The following is a 16967-nucleotide window of genomic DNA, read 5'->3' as shown; positions in this document are numbered from 1 at the left end:
GTTTGCTGTTACTCTCTCCCCCTGCACAGCTCCTCATGCATCTCCCCAGCTCCATCACTCCCTCAGCCCTCCCAGTTCAGGGACCCCAGTTTACAATCATCACTTGCAAGGTCCATGTTGATCTCCCAGGAAGTGCAGTCTGTGGTTTTGGTAGCCTATCAGTTACTGTGAGTGACAAGATCTGCTTCTTCTTAGGTCTGTGTCTTGGAAAATTTAGTTTCTGCTTTCCTCCTTTTCCCTTAATTTCCCAGTTGACAAGGGCCTGGATGAGGTAACCTTGCTGCAATAAGCCTCCCCATGTTTCCACATGCCTTGATCAATTAGTGTGAATGTCCAGGTCTGCTTCCCTCACTGCCATCCCTTTTTTGTTGTTCAGGTTTTTGTCCTTGACATTCTAATTCGTGACTTTTTCCTTCTCTTCCTTTGTTGAATTCAAAAAGGTCCTTGACCAGATATCCCTAAAGAAGCACACACTCTCTGGCCAGCCACCCTTACACTTCATGTTTTGGGAATCCTCTGTTCTCCCCTGACTATCTGCTGGGAGATAAAATATTTCTGTTCAACACACCTATTTAGTGTCCTTAGATTAGGAAACAATCTGAACGAGACATTCTCTTATCCTCCTACTGGCAGTGAGGGCACCTGTTTAATAGGATCTTTCTGTATTTTGATTATGATAATTTTAATTAGCATAAACATTGAATTAATCACTTTTTAATTAGGTTAATTATTTATGGTAACTAAGTTCCAGCATTACTGAGAAGTTAATCTTCCCCCTGCATTTGCTTTCATAATTGCAAAATCTTTGTGGATGCATAAATTACTGGCAATGGATTTGCAAAGCAGATTTTTCTGTTCTGTGGTTGATTTTTTCATCCAGTTAGAAGGACAGTCCCAAGGAATCTTTGTGTTTGTTTTAGGGTACCTACACCCCAAACCAGAGTACCCTCATTAACCCCCCTATTGTCTCTTTACTGCTATGACATATAGCTGATTTAAGATACTGCATTTCAAGTCTAATTTTCAGTCTTGTAATAGAATTACCCCACCACATACCTGTGTGATTTACACACTTCCCTTGTACACTTACGTATATAAGACTTACAGACTTTCTTTATCTTCGAATATTTTCACATGCATCACTTACCTGAGCATTATTTTCCCCATCATAGGATATTTCCTGTTAACTGAACATGCATTTAATTTCTTCTTAGCTCCAGAATCACAGAATATTCTGCATTGGAAGGGACACACAAGGCTCATTGAGTCCAAGTCTGAAGTGAATGGGACATGAGAGGATCAAGCACACAACTTTGGCATAATTAGCACCATTTGCCAACCTGCTCAGCTGAATACTGTTTTTTAGCATTATCAGCAGCACAGTTTCCATCAGTTCCCATTGAAAGACGTTTCCTGTGTGTCACATTTTGCAGACTCATGCTCTGGATGCTGTGCATCACACCTCGTCATGGCTGACATCTTTTCCCTGTACTGGTGTGCTGTACCACTCAACTGGATATTCTGCTTTGTGCCAGCCACTCTTGGCTGAAAGCTCCTGAAAGTGTTCAAACTTCATGAGCTTTTCAACACTGGTTGTTATTTGGGTCTGTGCATTTTCCCACATCGTGTTAGCAGCATTTATTTTCAGCAGCATGCATTTTTTTGGTCAGACTCATTTTCTTTTTCTGAATTTTCTGGCTTTCTCTTTTCCAGTTCCCTCCCCTATCAGCTTGTCAGATGCAGTTATAACTTCCTTGTCTTCATTCTAGCATTTTTGTTCTGCTTTGAGCAATCTGAAGCTGCATCAGGGGAGGTTTAGGTTGAATATTAGGAAAAGGTTTTTCATCCAGATATTGGCCAGACACTGGAACAGGATCCCCAGGCAAGTGGTCACAGCACCAAGACTGACAGTGTTCAACTGGCATTTTGGACAATGCTCTCAGGCACTTGATGTGATTCTTGGGATTGTCCTGTGCAAGACATTTCCTCAATCAATTTTGACTCTGCTTCCATTGGCCTGTTCCTTGATAGTGCACCATGCTGAAGTGCCATCATCTACGACTGCTTTGTTCAGTTTGGCTCACAAAAGCTTTCTTCAATGGGCATTCTCTGTTTGCAGTCTTGTACCCTTCAATTGTTTGACTTTTCCTGGGGATTTAGTGGGTTTTTTTCAGCTTTGTCAGCCGTGGCACAGAGCTTAATCTCTTTTCCTGTCTTATTTCCACCCTTTTAGAGATGTCACCAGCTCCACATCATACAGCATGCAAGAAAATGTGTTCATGCCTTTGTCTCAAGGCAGTCTGATACCATGTGGACATGATAGTTGTGCTTAATCCTTTCTAAGGATTTCCATTTTATTCACTCTCTTCTTGCATGTCTTGTCACATAACTAAGAATTCTTTTCCTGTATTCTTTTTTTAAAAGATCTTTAAATACTCAAATTACACTGCTAGTGCCATGTTCATATTTCATATCCCAAAGCAGAAGGCTGTCGTGGAGCCCTATGGCCTATATTTATAGCTGTGCTACTAGTCAGTATGAAAGACATTTCTGAACTGTCTTTCCTGTGTTGCTTTCTGATCCAGGATTATTCTCATGGCTCCATTTTTTGCTTTGCATCACACTTTTTAAAGCAAGTTCTCTGTGAGTCTTCCTGAACAGAGTAGGTCTGGGAATGAAAGATCTGTGTAGTTGTTATTTAGCCATTCCTCTTCCCATTTGCAGAAGTGGCTGAGAACCACAGTGGAGAAGATGCCAAACACATGACCAGACAAGTTAGCATCTGAAAGGGAAGGGACTTTGGGAACACACAGTTCTCTGGATTCACCTTGAAGTTCTGTGGAAGAAGGAAAGCTATAAATGACTAAAATGTTTACTTACATTTACTCAATTCCCCAGAAGGATATCTGGGGAGGATTGTGAGCTAAACATCTTCAGACATTATCTTCTCTTTGTTCTCACCTGCAGAAGGTTTAGTTCCTCAGGAAACAAGAGTTCATCCATGAACTTCAGCACTACTTCAGCTCTACTTTAGGTCCACTTCAGTTTGTGCTTAATTTTCATCTCCTAGAAAGTCAACGTAATTGAAGGGTTATTGCTCACTCAGAAGCATTTAATGTGGACATAGAGAATCAATGTATTTTCCCATTTTTTCTCTCCTCTAGCAAGACATACAGGATTTAATTACCAAGTGAGACTCAAGGATGACATTGAAGTTTGCCCTATAGCTACAATTGTGGTGTATCACGACACACAGTGCTCTTCAGTCATTAAGCCCCATGACTCCATCTGGTTTTCTGTGTAAATAATGCAATGAACTGATTGCCAAAATGGCTGGCCTGACAAGGTGGCAGAAAGAACATCCAGTGCCCTTCCTGGCTAAGCATTCGACCAAATTTTAAATGACCTTTCTATATGGAAATACTAGATGGGCTCAAAGAGACTAGCCTAGCTCCTGCTGAGCCTAGACTGATAGAAAGCCACTACTTGTACCTTGATCAGCAGCCAAATGTTGATGCAGCCCAAAAAGCCAGTCAAGTCCTGGGCTGTATCAAAACCAGTGTGGCCAGCAGGTCAAAGGAGGGGATTCTGCCTTCGTGAGACCCCACCTGCAGAGCTGTGTCCAGCTCAGGTCCCGTAGCATGGGAGGGACATGGAACTGTGGGAGCAAGTCCAGAGGAGTCTACCAAGGCAACTGAAGGGATGGAGCAACTCTGTTACAAGGAAAGGTGGAGAGAATTGGCATTGTTCAGCCTGGAAAAGTGAAGGCTTCAGGGTGACCTATTTGTGGTCTTCTGGTACCTGAAGGGAGCCTTGAAGGAAGATGGAGAGGGACTTTTGACAAGGTGTAAGAACCTGTAGGTAACCTAGACAGCCAAAATCCAGAGCTGAAGTGTGAAGAGTAGATTTATTCCATTACCACACTGGCAGAATGGGGACACATGCACTGCTAAGCTTATTCCATCTTACCAGGGGCAAAATGTGCTCAGGGTAGCCTCCAAGCTTCTTATCACTCAGTCTCCCAGCAGGGAGGCCCCAGCCTGTGAGGCATGCCTTTGAAATTTTTACAGCATTCTGTTATCTTCTACAAAACCTCCACTTCTCAGGATAGAGAGAAAACAATCCAAAGAAAACACATCACATGAAATTTCCCTCACTGAATATTCTTAGCATCCTCCAGCTGCAAGGTCATCTTGAGTGAAAACAACTCTATTTTTTCCCTTCTCATCCAACCTTCCACTTTCAACCTTTTTCTTGCCATGCAAGGAGAGTGACAGTAAAAGGGATAATAGCTTCAAACCGGAAGAAAGCAGGTTTAAATTAGATATGTGGAAGAAGTTCTTTACTGTGAGATTGGTGAAACACTGGCACAGGTTGCCCAGAGCAGTTGTAGTTGCCCCATTCCTGGAAGTGTTCCAGACCAGGTTGGATGGGGGTCTGAGCAACCTGGTCTAGTGGAAGGTGTCCCTGCCCATGGCAGGGGATTGAATTTAGATGGTCTTGAAGATCCTTTCCAGTCCAAACCATTATATGATTCTGTGAACATCCTTGGGTGGCAAATCTGGAACCATCCCAGAGAAAACCCCATGTGGAACTTCTGCAGAATCAACAAAGCTGAACACAAATAAGATACTTTTAGATGGTCAGTAGAAACTGACCTTTAGAAACAAAAATTACCAGGTAGGACAGCTTTTGTATGTGGTAAATTTTGTATGCTCTTTAAGGTTCTCAGTACGAACAGAACATGCACTTGCTTGAGTGATGACACAGGGTGATGGACCAAGTGTATACAGGAATTCAGCAGAAAATGGTGTGGGAAAATGTCACCAGGTATCTTAAAACACCTCTGCAAGGATTTTCACAATGCAGATTTCTGTCACCATCTGAGAAGTGACCAACTGTCTTGTTCAAAAGATTTGTTTTTCCAAGTGAGCATTACTCTCTGCAAAGATTCTACAAAAATCTTTTTTGGTTTTGTTTTTTTTTTTGCAAACTTAATTCCTCAATCACGACATGTAAGAGATGCCCACTGAGGGATGGAGGTTATCCCTTTTCCTAACCCTGCCTTTCTGGACATAAAATTCTGAGAATGCTGGTAATTTCTGTGCCTTCATCTCATGAAAACTGATACCACTGCACCTCAACAAACCAAAAACCAATCAACCAGACAAACAAACAAACAAACAAACAAAATGATTTTGCTTGTTTACAGGTGCCTTCAGAGATTTAAAGTTTCATCCTTCACACTAGTAAAGTTCATAATGTTTCTTACGACCTGAAGACAAGCTAAAGCAATTCCAGTCACACAGAGACTCCAATGAATTTAGCAAGGGTTTGAGAGAATGTTCAAGTTGCAGATAGTTGGAGGAGTTTGCTGTTTGTCACATGCAAGGTGCAGTGCTGCTCATCAGCAGAAAGTAAAATGTGTGCTAGTCCAGATCAGTCAGCAGAGTGCAAGAGCAGACAGGGAGTTTTTGTATAATAAGTTCACTTTTTTTTTTCTTTTTCTTGATCTGTAGGGTGTACCTGGAAATCCAGGGGAAAGAGGACCTCCTGGAAAACCTGTATGTAACTTCACGTTTGTATTACATCTTCCTTTTTACTCAGTTTCCACCTGTACATCTTACCTCAGAAGTGTACTGGGTGCTTTTCTGCTGCTGTTTTTCCCAGCAGAACAGTAGGAAAAAAACTAAAACCCACTAAATGTTTAGTGAAGGCTTTGGAATGGTATGAAAATAACTGAATATTCTCCATGTAAATAAAAGCCAGCATTTTGAAGGCACTTCCTTAGCATCGCTATGCAGTACCCTCAGCAAGAGCTCATCTTAGGGGTGATGAGGAGCATTGGTAAGGCAGGGTGGGAAGTACAACTTTGGCCCAGTGAGTCCTAGACAGGACAATGGAAAACAGTGAGAATCCATGAGCATGTTCAGGAAAAATTCTCTTGTTTTGATGCCTCTTAAAATTGCCTGAAATAATGAATTTCTCATCACACAGGGTTCCCCACCCCTGCTCACTCCAGAGGACATAAATCTCCTAGTAAAGGTAATCAGCCTTTAATGAGGGTGGGAGTTTATCTCTGTGTTTGAATCAGACCTGACAAATGCTCTATGGGGAAAGTGTTTGACCTACAAGTGCAGAAGGTGTCTTTAAACACTCCTTCAAAGCTCAAGACTTGCAAGTCTCCTACTTGCACTGGTATGAGCTCACAGTAGAGATCAAAATCCCTTCCCCAGCAGTGAAATGACCTACGAAGTTCTCTATAACATCTCTGAGACTTTCTCACCTCTTTCTGAGGCATGCATTCCCAAGGAGAAATAATCATTACAAAGCTGCATTATCTAAACCAGAAAATGGAAACCATTTTAATAAAATGCTGGATTTTTCACATGCACCTTCAACAGTGACTAGAGTAATTTTGGGTAAATGGGGGTGCTAGTTTAGTTTGCTTTATGAATCTAAATGAGGGTAATTAACCCCAGAAGTACCTGTGCTTCAGAAGTGATAATCTGTCTGACTTTACTCTTCATGTTGAGAGAGAAATTAGTCAGTATTTAATAGGTGTTGACTAAAAAGTCTTTATAGATGTACATGGGCTGAGTTGTGAATTTTTTAAGCAGTCTTAAAACTGGCAAGACATCTTTTCTTATCGGCTAAAAGAAACTAAAAAAATTACTTTCTTTTCCAACCACATTAACCTAAGGACCATTTTAAAATTGCTGAAATGAAATTACCCTTCACTGAAGAGCTGACTTTGTTCTGTGAGGCCCAATATTGTTCTGGAGTTTTCTCTGTATGGTATTGTTTGGGATTTTTGATCTGGGCAAGAGCAAAAGACTCATTCTTGGGTACAGGATGTCACTTCGATGTTCTTTCATTTTCTTCCTTTGCTTATATTATGGTAAACACATCTGTGCATTTTTTTCTGCTTGGTATTTTTTCACTCCATGGTTGATACAGAAAGCAGCACCTTGAAATCCCAGATGAAATTAGGGCTCTGCTGTTACAGGTGGTTCTCAAGCACTTACATTGTAAGTAGATAAAAAGTGGATGTAGGCACTGAGACTCAGAAAGACAATTTGCCCCACAGTTTTGCAGCAGATCATTGACAGAGTTGGATGTTGTAGCAGGGGCTCCTGACTCTCAACCTGATGACCTGTTTTATATTATGCTCTTATGGGCAGGATTCCCTCCCATTTTACTGAAGGGAGTCTGCCATTGTAATGGAAATGTCAGACATGTATTCAGTTTCCTGAGGATAGCTGGAATGTAAAGACTGCTGAGACAATGCTTCAAAGAGGTTTGGAAGGAGGGAAACAGTGATTCTCCCTGATAAAATTTTGCCAGGACATTGTGACATTCACTTGGTCTTCACAACCTCCATTGGATGAGTTGTCCTTAGCCAAGCTGGCTGCTGAATAATTTCCCCTGCAAAACTCATTCTGATGTTGCACCTGATTTTTTCCTAGAAACCTGCCCTCTAAGCAGTAACACAGATCTTTCAGACTGGAGCAGACACAGGCTTCTAGTGGTCTTGTACATTCAAGCCAATGTTGTTCTTGATAGTCTTGCTAGTTTCCCTGACATCTCCATCAGGAAGAGCTTTTCCTTGGTTTCTTGATCTTGGACAACCAATTAGGACCTAGAACTGATAGGAAACTTCCCATGGGAGCATGTGTGACCTCAGCTGATGACTCTCACTCTGCTTCATGCTGCCCTCATTGTGGTTCTTTAAGGCAAACTCACCCCAATCCTGAGGTAAAATAGCAAAGGTTTAAGAACTACACCAGCACCACAGTGCTGCATTCATAGTGGGTGTCCATAGGTCTGGTAAGAGCCTGCAGCCTATTGCTGATGTGTTTTTCTATGTTCTCTCCCAGGACGTGTGCAGTGAGTGCCCTCCTGGCCCTCCAGGACTGCCAGGCATCCCAGGTTTCAAAGGGGATAAAGGTCTCCGAGGACCACCAGGTAGAGATGGCCAGGATGGGAAAATGGTAAGAGAGCTGAGGGAGTGACCATGCCTTGGATCTGCTGTGACCTTGTTTTTCTATTAATATGGTTGATGGCTTCTTATAAGATGGTTTTTTTTTTTTTTTTGGTCATCAGCAACCTGCTGAATCTTTTTTAGAGTTCTAAAAGAACTAAACTAGTGTTTACCTCTACCTCTTGTGCATTGCAGGGGATTGCTGGTCCCAGAGGTCCTCCAGGCCCACCTGGGCTAGATGGCCCAAAGGTAGTTTGGTTTTCTTCAGATATCTAATGGAAACTTATTTGTGACTAATTATTCACTCTAATTGTTTTGGGAACAGGTTACCCAAAGAAGCTGCGAATGCCCCATCTCTGGAAATGTTAAAGACTAAGTTGGATGGGGTTTTGAACAACTTGGTTTAGTGGAAGGTGTCCCTGCCTATGGCATGAGGGATTGTTTCACTTCAGTAGGTTAATATTTTTTCACACACAGACTGGCAGACACATCTAAAGCACTTGATTCTTGATGCTGAATTTCATTACATTGATGGACAGACTTGAGAGTAAGTTTCAACTTAAATTAGGTGAGAAAGAAATTAAAGCCTCAGCAGTAGCCACCATGCTTGCTCCTCTCCTTTTTGAATCTTATGTACTGGAACCACTTAAATTAAGGCTGCAATGGGCTCCAAACACACCATCTGCCCTACTAGTCTTACCCAAAAACTCCAAATCTTTCCTGAAACATGTTACAGGAAAAACTTCTTGATTTAGCTATATTTAGAAGTTCCTACTTCGTGGTCTAGGACATTAGTCAACATAAAACTTTCCTTCTTTGAAGTATTCCAGTGTCACATTTCAAGCATTTCCATAAAGAGGGCTGTCACCAGTCTGCTCACAATGCCAGTGCCTGGCCACAATTAAAACCTTTACAACTGCCCAATGTGAAATAAATCCAAACAAATCAATGGAGGGAGAGATGAGGTGATTTAATGATCAGTCAAAGTTTCCTCCACACATCCTTTCTCTACTGACTTACTGTCTAAATAGCTCCTGCTATTTTAACATCTTTGTATTTACACTTGTTAGAGTGCAGGACAAGCTAATAGTGTTTCATTAATTAATTTCATATCTTGCAGTTAAAAGTGTAGTGGGAAGAGCAGCACAATCTCAAAAGTAAACAAAGAGTTGATCAAAATGAAAGTATGTTCCAAGATAAAATTTATGAGATAACTGATAGTCCATAACACCAATAAGTGGCAAAAATGCTAAGCAATCTGAAACATACTACATCTGCTGCTTTCTTATATGTCATGAGAAAACAGAGATTTTAGGCAGCAAGATTGGATAGTTAGGTGAAATACCAGGATAAATTTAAACTGTACATGTATATAAAGTCAAATCAAGTAACTGGTAAGTTGTCTAACTTGAATTCAATAAAGAAAGTTCTCAAGAAAAAAAAAAGTAAGGCCCCTGGGAAGGAGCATACACAAAGACAGTCTTTGTGACTCTTTTCTACATACCTTAGGAGGATCCTTACAGTCGAAGACCCAAATTGCTCAGCACATTTGACTCTATGGTGTGATCCTTACCAGCACCATCCAAGCTATTTGGTCCTGCTCTGAAAGAAAAGCAATAGAACTGCAGATCTTTGCTCATGAGCAACTTCATTCATTCTGGCCATACAAATAAGAGCTCTTCTATTAATAAATAGCAACCCTCTTTCTCCCCTGTGTCTCCTAGCTCTCATGTAGTAAATCAGTGTGTTGTTTCCATGGCCAGCAATTCATTGTTGCTCTGTGCATTGCTCACACCTTGTTCACCATTACCTCAGTAATTTCCACTGTCTTGTCTCACTGTAAGCACTGATAATGCAGACATGCACATTTGAGTTTGCTGTTTCTGTCCTGTGTCTCTAGAACAGAGAGAAAGAAGGGAGCACTTTCTGGGTATGAATTTTCTGGCTGTACCTTAGAAATGCTGGGTTTATTGCTATTGTCCTTGAAGGGTGTGGCCACCTTTTTTGGGCCAGATGATTCTTTATAAAGATGTGATTTAATCAAGTGCCTAACAACCTGTCTGGTCTTTAAGGATATGTAATTCCTCTTTATGCCTATGGTAATAAAACATGAAAACCAGCTATACTGGGTCTACTCAAAGGCCATTTTCCACATATATTCCTGGCTCCAGCACTGGTAGTGAAAGTCTAGAGAAAAATTTAAGAGGACGGCAAGGAGGACTCAGTTCTGATTCTTGAGTTTTATTCTTGAATGTCCAAATGCTTTATGAGAGAGGTCAAAAAGCTCTCACAACATTGAATCTCATTGACTTTCAATGGCTCTTTTTTATTACCAGGGTGCTAAAGGAGACCGTGGTATGACTGGGGAAGTAGGAGAAAAAGGTGAACAGGTAAAAATAGAGTGTGCTTTCCAGCAGTGCTGTCACTGTGATTGTTCCTTCATCACTAATTCCTATGATGCCTGTACAAGAGCACCCTTCTCAGGGAGATGGGAGCCTTTCATCACTGACAAACCACAAACAGGCTCTGCCAAAGACTGGTACCATAGCAATTCTCCACATACTTCCATCCTCATTTCCAATAAAAAACTCCCAGTACCATCTGTTTCCTCACCTCTGGACTGAATGCATTAAATTCTCTATGTTACCTAGCCCTTACTCATGTCCTTGGACAATCCCTAGATGATTTTCAGGTGTCTTTGGGTTGAAAACGCCAGTGTATCTATTTGTCTTCGATGATGAATGTAAGGAGAACCTCTGTTAGGAGGGACTGAGATGACACAGGAAAGATGAGAATGGTTTAAATTAGACTAAACTTTCATAGTTAATTTTGCCAAGGGCTGAGTCACTGGTTTAAGGTGCAAATCAGCACCTCTTCATGACTTTTTTAGGACATTTTATAGAGGCTTGGTTTCCCAACTGACCTCTTGTCTTTTGTAATTCCATAATATCTGCTCCTGTCTTCCATTAGCATAGACTAAAATACACATGGGAAGAAGTACACCTGAAATTTAACTATGTTATTTCTGAAACACACACTTTGAAATCCAAGGTTTCACTGTAAAAAGCCATGGATCTTTATTCCCTTACAACCTGCTCTCTGTAATTGACTCATTTTAGTGTTACCTCACAATAATCCCCAGTTAACTTTTATGTGACTAATGCATAAAGAAAGTCTGTGTTTTCTTTCTTCAGGGCCACCCTGGAATGCCTGGCTTCTCAGGGGCTCCTGGAAACCCTGGTCCACCTGTAAGTTCCTCTGTTACCAAGATGCTCCTGTACTTTCTTGCTAATAAAGGGTGTTGCAAAGCTCCATGTGGTGGAAAGGACCATTCCCATCTGTCTGTGCATTGAATTTGCATTTTCCAGTGGGCTCCTAATGATCCCCTGAGTGTGATAGAGTTCCCCACTCGTGGTAATTGTTATTTAATACATTGGCCACTTTCCACTGATTGCTTCAACTCATTCTGTAAATTGTTGCTAAGCTTCAGTTGCTCTCTTTATACAACACAAAGCTGATGATGAAAACTCTTCCATAGAGACTGTTAAGTACATGTATAGGTGCTTTCCTGTATGTGGAATATTACTAATCTAGAACTAGCAGATCTAAGAACATTTTGCTTCTCAATTTTACACAGTGGTGTGAGATTAGATTTTCTCCAGTCTTAATGTTATGTGACTTACTTTTGAATTAAAAGGCCTTTTACATGTCCCTTTCCATCACAGTCCTTCTCGTTCTTAATTCTGCTCTGTCCATGAATAAAACTATGCTTCTTTGTATTTACAAAGAGGTTATAGTGCAGAATCAGGGCTGAAATCACTTGGCTCTCCTGCTGGTGATATCTCTGCTTTACTCCCTTAAAGTTTAGGGATTTTTTTCTTTAGTCAAGGACTTTTCTTTCCAAACCACTTTTTGTTGCCCAGAGTCATCACTGTTCATATTGGTGCTTACAGTGCAGTTTGGCTGTCCTGTGCTGAGGGTATGCCACCTTCATCTGTTCTGGGGATCAGCACAGCCTGAATTAACATTGCACTGACTAAATGACAAGACATACCAGAAAAGGGGGGTTAGATTAAAATTCCATATTCAGATGGAAGCAGTGCCTAAAGGATGCTAGATGCTTTGCTGCCAGGACAACACACAGACTTACTTTGGGGGTCATTTGAGCTCCCATGAGCATTATTTTAGGCGAAGTTAATAATAGACACATTTGCTGTGTCTCTATTTACCTAATACTGCTACAACTACAGAGCTGTACCAGTGGGATTAAAACACTTAAAATTGTCCTATGATACCTCCTGAACAGACTCACAGCCAAAGGAAAAGTGCAAAGTAAAACTGAGCCTGTCAAAACAGAGCAAAATGTGATGTCCCCTAGACAATTTTGTTCTCCAGCTTTTGCTGACTTTTCCCTCTGTCTGCATTGACTCCAGGAGCTGTGGCTCCAGGAGTTTGCCTGCCACAGAGTGTGCTTCATAATTTCTGTTCTCCCATAACTTCTGTTCTTCAGAATTGTTTTTGTCATGGTTGGCTTTTTCCTCTTTGTCCCCTGTTTTCAGAAGGAAGAGCTAAGACCAAACTCAAATATCTGACTGTTTTTGGCTTGAGTGCAGAGGTTGACACTGCTTTTCAGTGATGAATGAAGAGATTGAATGAATGTTGAGCTGAGTGATTAAAGAAAGCTCCAGAGTTGCCAGCTGTGGTAGAGAATGTGTTGACAAACATATAAAATGCATTAATCATTGACATTGTTTCTGCTTTATTTTGTTTAGGGATCAGATGGGGCACCAGGACCAATAGGACCAGCAGGAAACCCAGGAGATGTGGTAAGCTCTAAGCTCTGTGCTTGACTGCTGGCTTCACCTAGATTTAGGTCTGAGAAGTAAAGCTGAGCTGGCATCCATATAATGTTCTTTGAAAGCTCCCCAAACAAAATCAGCCTTCAAGTAGAGCCTCCGCAAATAACCACAAGTTACTGTTCTAGCACTTTTTTTACTCACTGAATGAAATTCCAAGTTAGCCAGAGGATAGTCCAGCCCATGGGACCTCAATGGAGGTTTTTGTACCTCTTGTCTGTCTGTCCTTGCTATTAACATCTCTTAGCCTCCCGAACAGGATTTCTAAATCTGTTAGGATGATTCATGACCTAAGGCTAATACCTGAACTCTTTGTGGGGATTATCAAAACATAGCCAGCAACCTGTTGAACGATGTCACAGCACAGACTGCTGAGATGCTGGAGCCTGACACTATTTCCTGGCACCACCAAAAATACCAGTACAGGTATAACCTTGGAGAAGCACATAATTAATTTTGACATTGCTGTTTTGGCATTGCTACCTTATGGTAGTGCATTAGAAAACCCTGGGAGAGACAGGTAATCTGACTGATGCTAACTTCAGTTTGAAAAGTTAAAAATTAGCCTTCCCTGAGGAATACCTGCTGTTGAGTTGGAATAGGTTAAAACTTTGTAATTCCATGATGAATTTCTAGAGCAAGGTTTCCTAAGGGACAAGGTGCCTTTTGCAGAGCCATTTCACAAACTGAACTTTATCATACTTCATTTACTTCATAAGTAAATAGTGATGATCCTTCTGATGGCTTTTATGAAATCAGTGAGCATTCTCAGAGAGGCCAAGAGACAAGATGGACAGGCTGGATGAAATTCCATTTCAAATGGATGATGAGATTGTGACACTGTGAAAGACCTGGAATGATATTGTCCAGCCCTGTGGGGTAGGGGGATTTCTTGGGATGGTCAACAAGGCACTTCTGGTAACTACTCATTTAAGAGGTATAAAATATACATCTGCTTCCTGGCAGGACACCTCATCCAGGAAGGTAAGGATGAAATATTAAATGTAATTAAGCTTCAATAAAAACAAATTGCATGTGATCTCAGTGATTTTTCAATTTGTAAGAGCTTACAGATAACATTGATGTTTTTATGTGAAAAAAGAGTCATCCATTATAAACTAGAAGGAGTTCAAGAAAACCTCATAGAATGTGTGACATGGGCTACAAGACCATCTTCTCAGAATTGTCCCAGTCAGACTCTACACGTGATAAATCTTTATCTGATAGAAGCCTCTGAGGAGCTTGCCTTGCCTTCAGTGTTTATTCTCTCTTTCCAGGGCAAAGATGGTCCCCCCGGTCCACAGGGCCCACCAGGGCTGCCTGGACTTCCAGTGAGTATGATTAACTTCCTTCTAATTCAGGATATTAAATTATTCATGCACACATAGGTATGTAAAACAAAGAGGTGACACTTCTGAGGTGCTTTGAGAGCCATGCATGCTCTGTAGCAGGTCTGTCATGCTGATGCAATGTCCTTGTTCTAGGATATTGTGGATGCTGTATTTGATCACTTTAAAGCAAAGAGTTAATTACCATGCAAATCAGGACTTTTCCCTGCCTGTCTTCTCATTGGAAGAAATACTCTTTTACAGAGCACAAAAATCAACTTGTAATTCCAGTGTAAGGGCACAAGGATTCAGAGACTGGGACACGGACTTAATCTAAATCCACAGTAAAAATGATTTCTTTGCACTGACTCAGGTTCAAGTACATCTTGGGCATGGACTCCTCTCTTCTGGAAAATGTAAAAGACAACATTTTGGGAGTTTTTTAATCTGTCAGAAGGATAGAGCCAGAGATAATTCTACAGTCAAGTAGCCTACCTGAATGGAGATAATGGCATTGTAATGATTTATAACAGTTGATTTTAGAATCCTGATTTAAGATTGTTGGAGTGCTCACCTTGCTGGAAAGGGAGATATTGCCATATTGGAAAGGGAAAGAAGTTATGCTGTTACAGGGTGTGGCAGGGGGAGGTTTATGACTGAGCTATAGAGGTAGGGAGGGTTTTGGAGATTTAGGCAAACATGAGCATGTCATGATGAGCAGAGTTTTCACACTGACAAAACCCCCATCAGTCTTTCTTATCAATTCCTTTTACCCTGTTTTGCATTTCATTTAACAGGGCATTGCTGGGAATGATGGCAAAGATGGCAAACCAGGATCTCTGGGGGAGCCGGTAATGTAATTTAAAACTGTTTTGCTCAGGCAATCAGAAGCTGCATCCAGTTGTTTTTGGAGCTGCCTATCTATGGACTCCTTAGGGGGAACAATGAGCCTGTTTGCACATCTGTTTTTAACACCAGAAGGACTGTATTGTCTCGAGTGATTTATAGGCATGACACATGAGCAATCTCGAAAAGAAACTGGGTTATTTTACTTTTACAACTACCATAAATACACTAAAACTTTGTGACTCCACTTTTACAACTGCCTTAAACACTGCAGAGAAAGAAGGTTGTCTTGTAACATTAAACCTAGTGATCCATCCTTTTGATAGAAGTTTATGGGGCATAAAAAGTTTAGAGAAGGAGTCTTTAAAGAAGCTTTGTCCTGGATTGCTTTGAGACAGTTCTGTTGCCCAGAATTAGAGGGTTTATATTTGATTTTCTCTACTTAGTCTATACTTGCATTTGCTGAGGGAAAATAGCTGAGCCACAAAGTTGTCAGCTAAAAGGCAATGTTAGTAAATTTGGCAGTGAATGTTGTTTCTTGCAACTGTGTGTGTTACATGAAGAACGTGCTTTCAAGTATCAGGCATTGCCAGCCTCTTTCTGTGACTTGTGAAATGGGACTTAGTGGTTCTGGGAACAGCCAAGTCGCCAGGCATTAGGACAACTGCTAAGTAGAGGAGTGCTTGTCAGAGGAGTGCTTGTCACAAAAGCTGCAGAGAGTTTGTGTTTGCACCAAACCATGCTATTTCTATGTGCAGATGCTGGTTTTGCATGAGCTGCTTAGGTGCTGGTGCAGCTCTGACACTGCAAACGTGCACCAGTCCAGAGCTGTAAAATTCCTCAGGACCTCAGAGTGCAGGTGACAGTGCAGATTGAAGTGTGTTTGGGAATGTCTGTCACTGCTGTTCTCCTTGCAAACTCAGACTCTGCTGGACAAACCTTGGGCTCTCACAGTTCTCAGTGATGTTATGTCTAAGGGAGAGGAGTGGGAAGTGTTCAACAGCAGTGAGATGGACGTGGGGCTCTCTCTAACATGAGCATTATTGTTTCCCACAGGGAAAGCCTGGAGAACAAGGACTCCCAGGCCGGGAGGGTGCCAGAGGATTGCCGGTGGGTGCTGCTCTGAAGGGTTCCACCCACTCAGCCCCCCGTACTGTAGTCAGAGAGCATTTCTTGAGCAAATGAGGTTCTTCACTGATGCAAACATATAACCAGTCGTGGCCTTGTGACTAAATAAAATATGCAAACAAGCAACTAAAATAGAACACAGACGTTTCTGAATCCTTCACACGTGGAGAAGAGTAAATCCCTTATCTAGAAACTAAAGCATGTAACCTCATGACACCCCTCCACCAGAAGTCACAGCTGTAGCCCTTGTGTTCTGTTACACGTCTTCTGCAAGAGTGGGGACAGTAAAGTTTAGGGTTCAATAATATATTGGCTGATACACAGACCACAGCCTTGGTTTTACAGCCTGAGGAGCTATGAAAAGCTTTTCCTGTGATGTGGCCCTGCCTAATTACTCCCTGGGACACAGCTGCTCCATGCTGACCACTCCCTAGTAACTTTTGGCAAAACTGGAAAGGTTATAAAATAAACATTCAAGCTAGAGTTTTCTTAGTGTTTCCTGCATCAGGATGATGGATAATTATTGATTTCATTCCCTTGTGTAGGGTTTCAAAGGACAGAGAGGAGATACAGGTCCCCCAGGTCCCCGGGTAAGTAACAGGTGCCTCACACCCAATCCTTTGGAGAAAGACTGTGGGAATTGAAGTTGCCCTTTCTGAGGCAGTAGGTAAAAATGATGACAGTGTTTCATGTGGCTGTTTTCAACTATGAGCCACATCTATGGCACAAAAAATGACACCAGCTGTCTTCATTCCCTCTGCTGAACTTCTGATTCTGGGGAAGGTGAGGCAGCTGGTAGAGCTGAATCCTCTCATGCTCTCTTTG

General features: G+C 41.5%; 1 protein-coding gene across 1 annotated transcript in view; it reads left to right on the top strand.

Moving 5' to 3' along the window:
* The window catches only part of COL22A1 (collagen type XXII alpha 1 chain), a 187110-nt gene that overhangs the window by 153686 nt on the left and 16457 nt on the right, over positions 1–16967 (top strand). Inside the window, exons 43-53 of the mRNA XM_062504153.1 lie at positions 5520–5564; positions 5998–6045; positions 7881–7994; positions 8180–8233; positions 10321–10374; positions 11179–11232; positions 12757–12810; positions 14118–14171; positions 14966–15019; positions 16071–16124; positions 16688–16732. Coding sequence (XP_062360137.1) covers positions 5520–5564; positions 5998–6045; positions 7881–7994; positions 8180–8233; positions 10321–10374; positions 11179–11232; positions 12757–12810; positions 14118–14171; positions 14966–15019; positions 16071–16124; positions 16688–16732 — 630 coding nt within the window. The remainder of the gene's footprint in view (positions 1–5519; positions 5565–5997; positions 6046–7880; positions 7995–8179; positions 8234–10320; positions 10375–11178; positions 11233–12756; positions 12811–14117; positions 14172–14965; positions 15020–16070; positions 16125–16687; positions 16733–16967) is intronic.

The sequence above is a fragment of the Cinclus cinclus genome, chromosome 1 (genome assembly GCF_963662255.1).
Source record: "Cinclus cinclus chromosome 1, bCinCin1.1, whole genome shotgun sequence".
NCBI classification, from domain to species: domain Eukaryota; kingdom Metazoa; phylum Chordata; class Aves; order Passeriformes; family Cinclidae; genus Cinclus; species Cinclus cinclus.
Note: the sequence above shows the minus strand (reverse complement) of the source record. Positions and strands in the feature narration are given on the sequence as shown.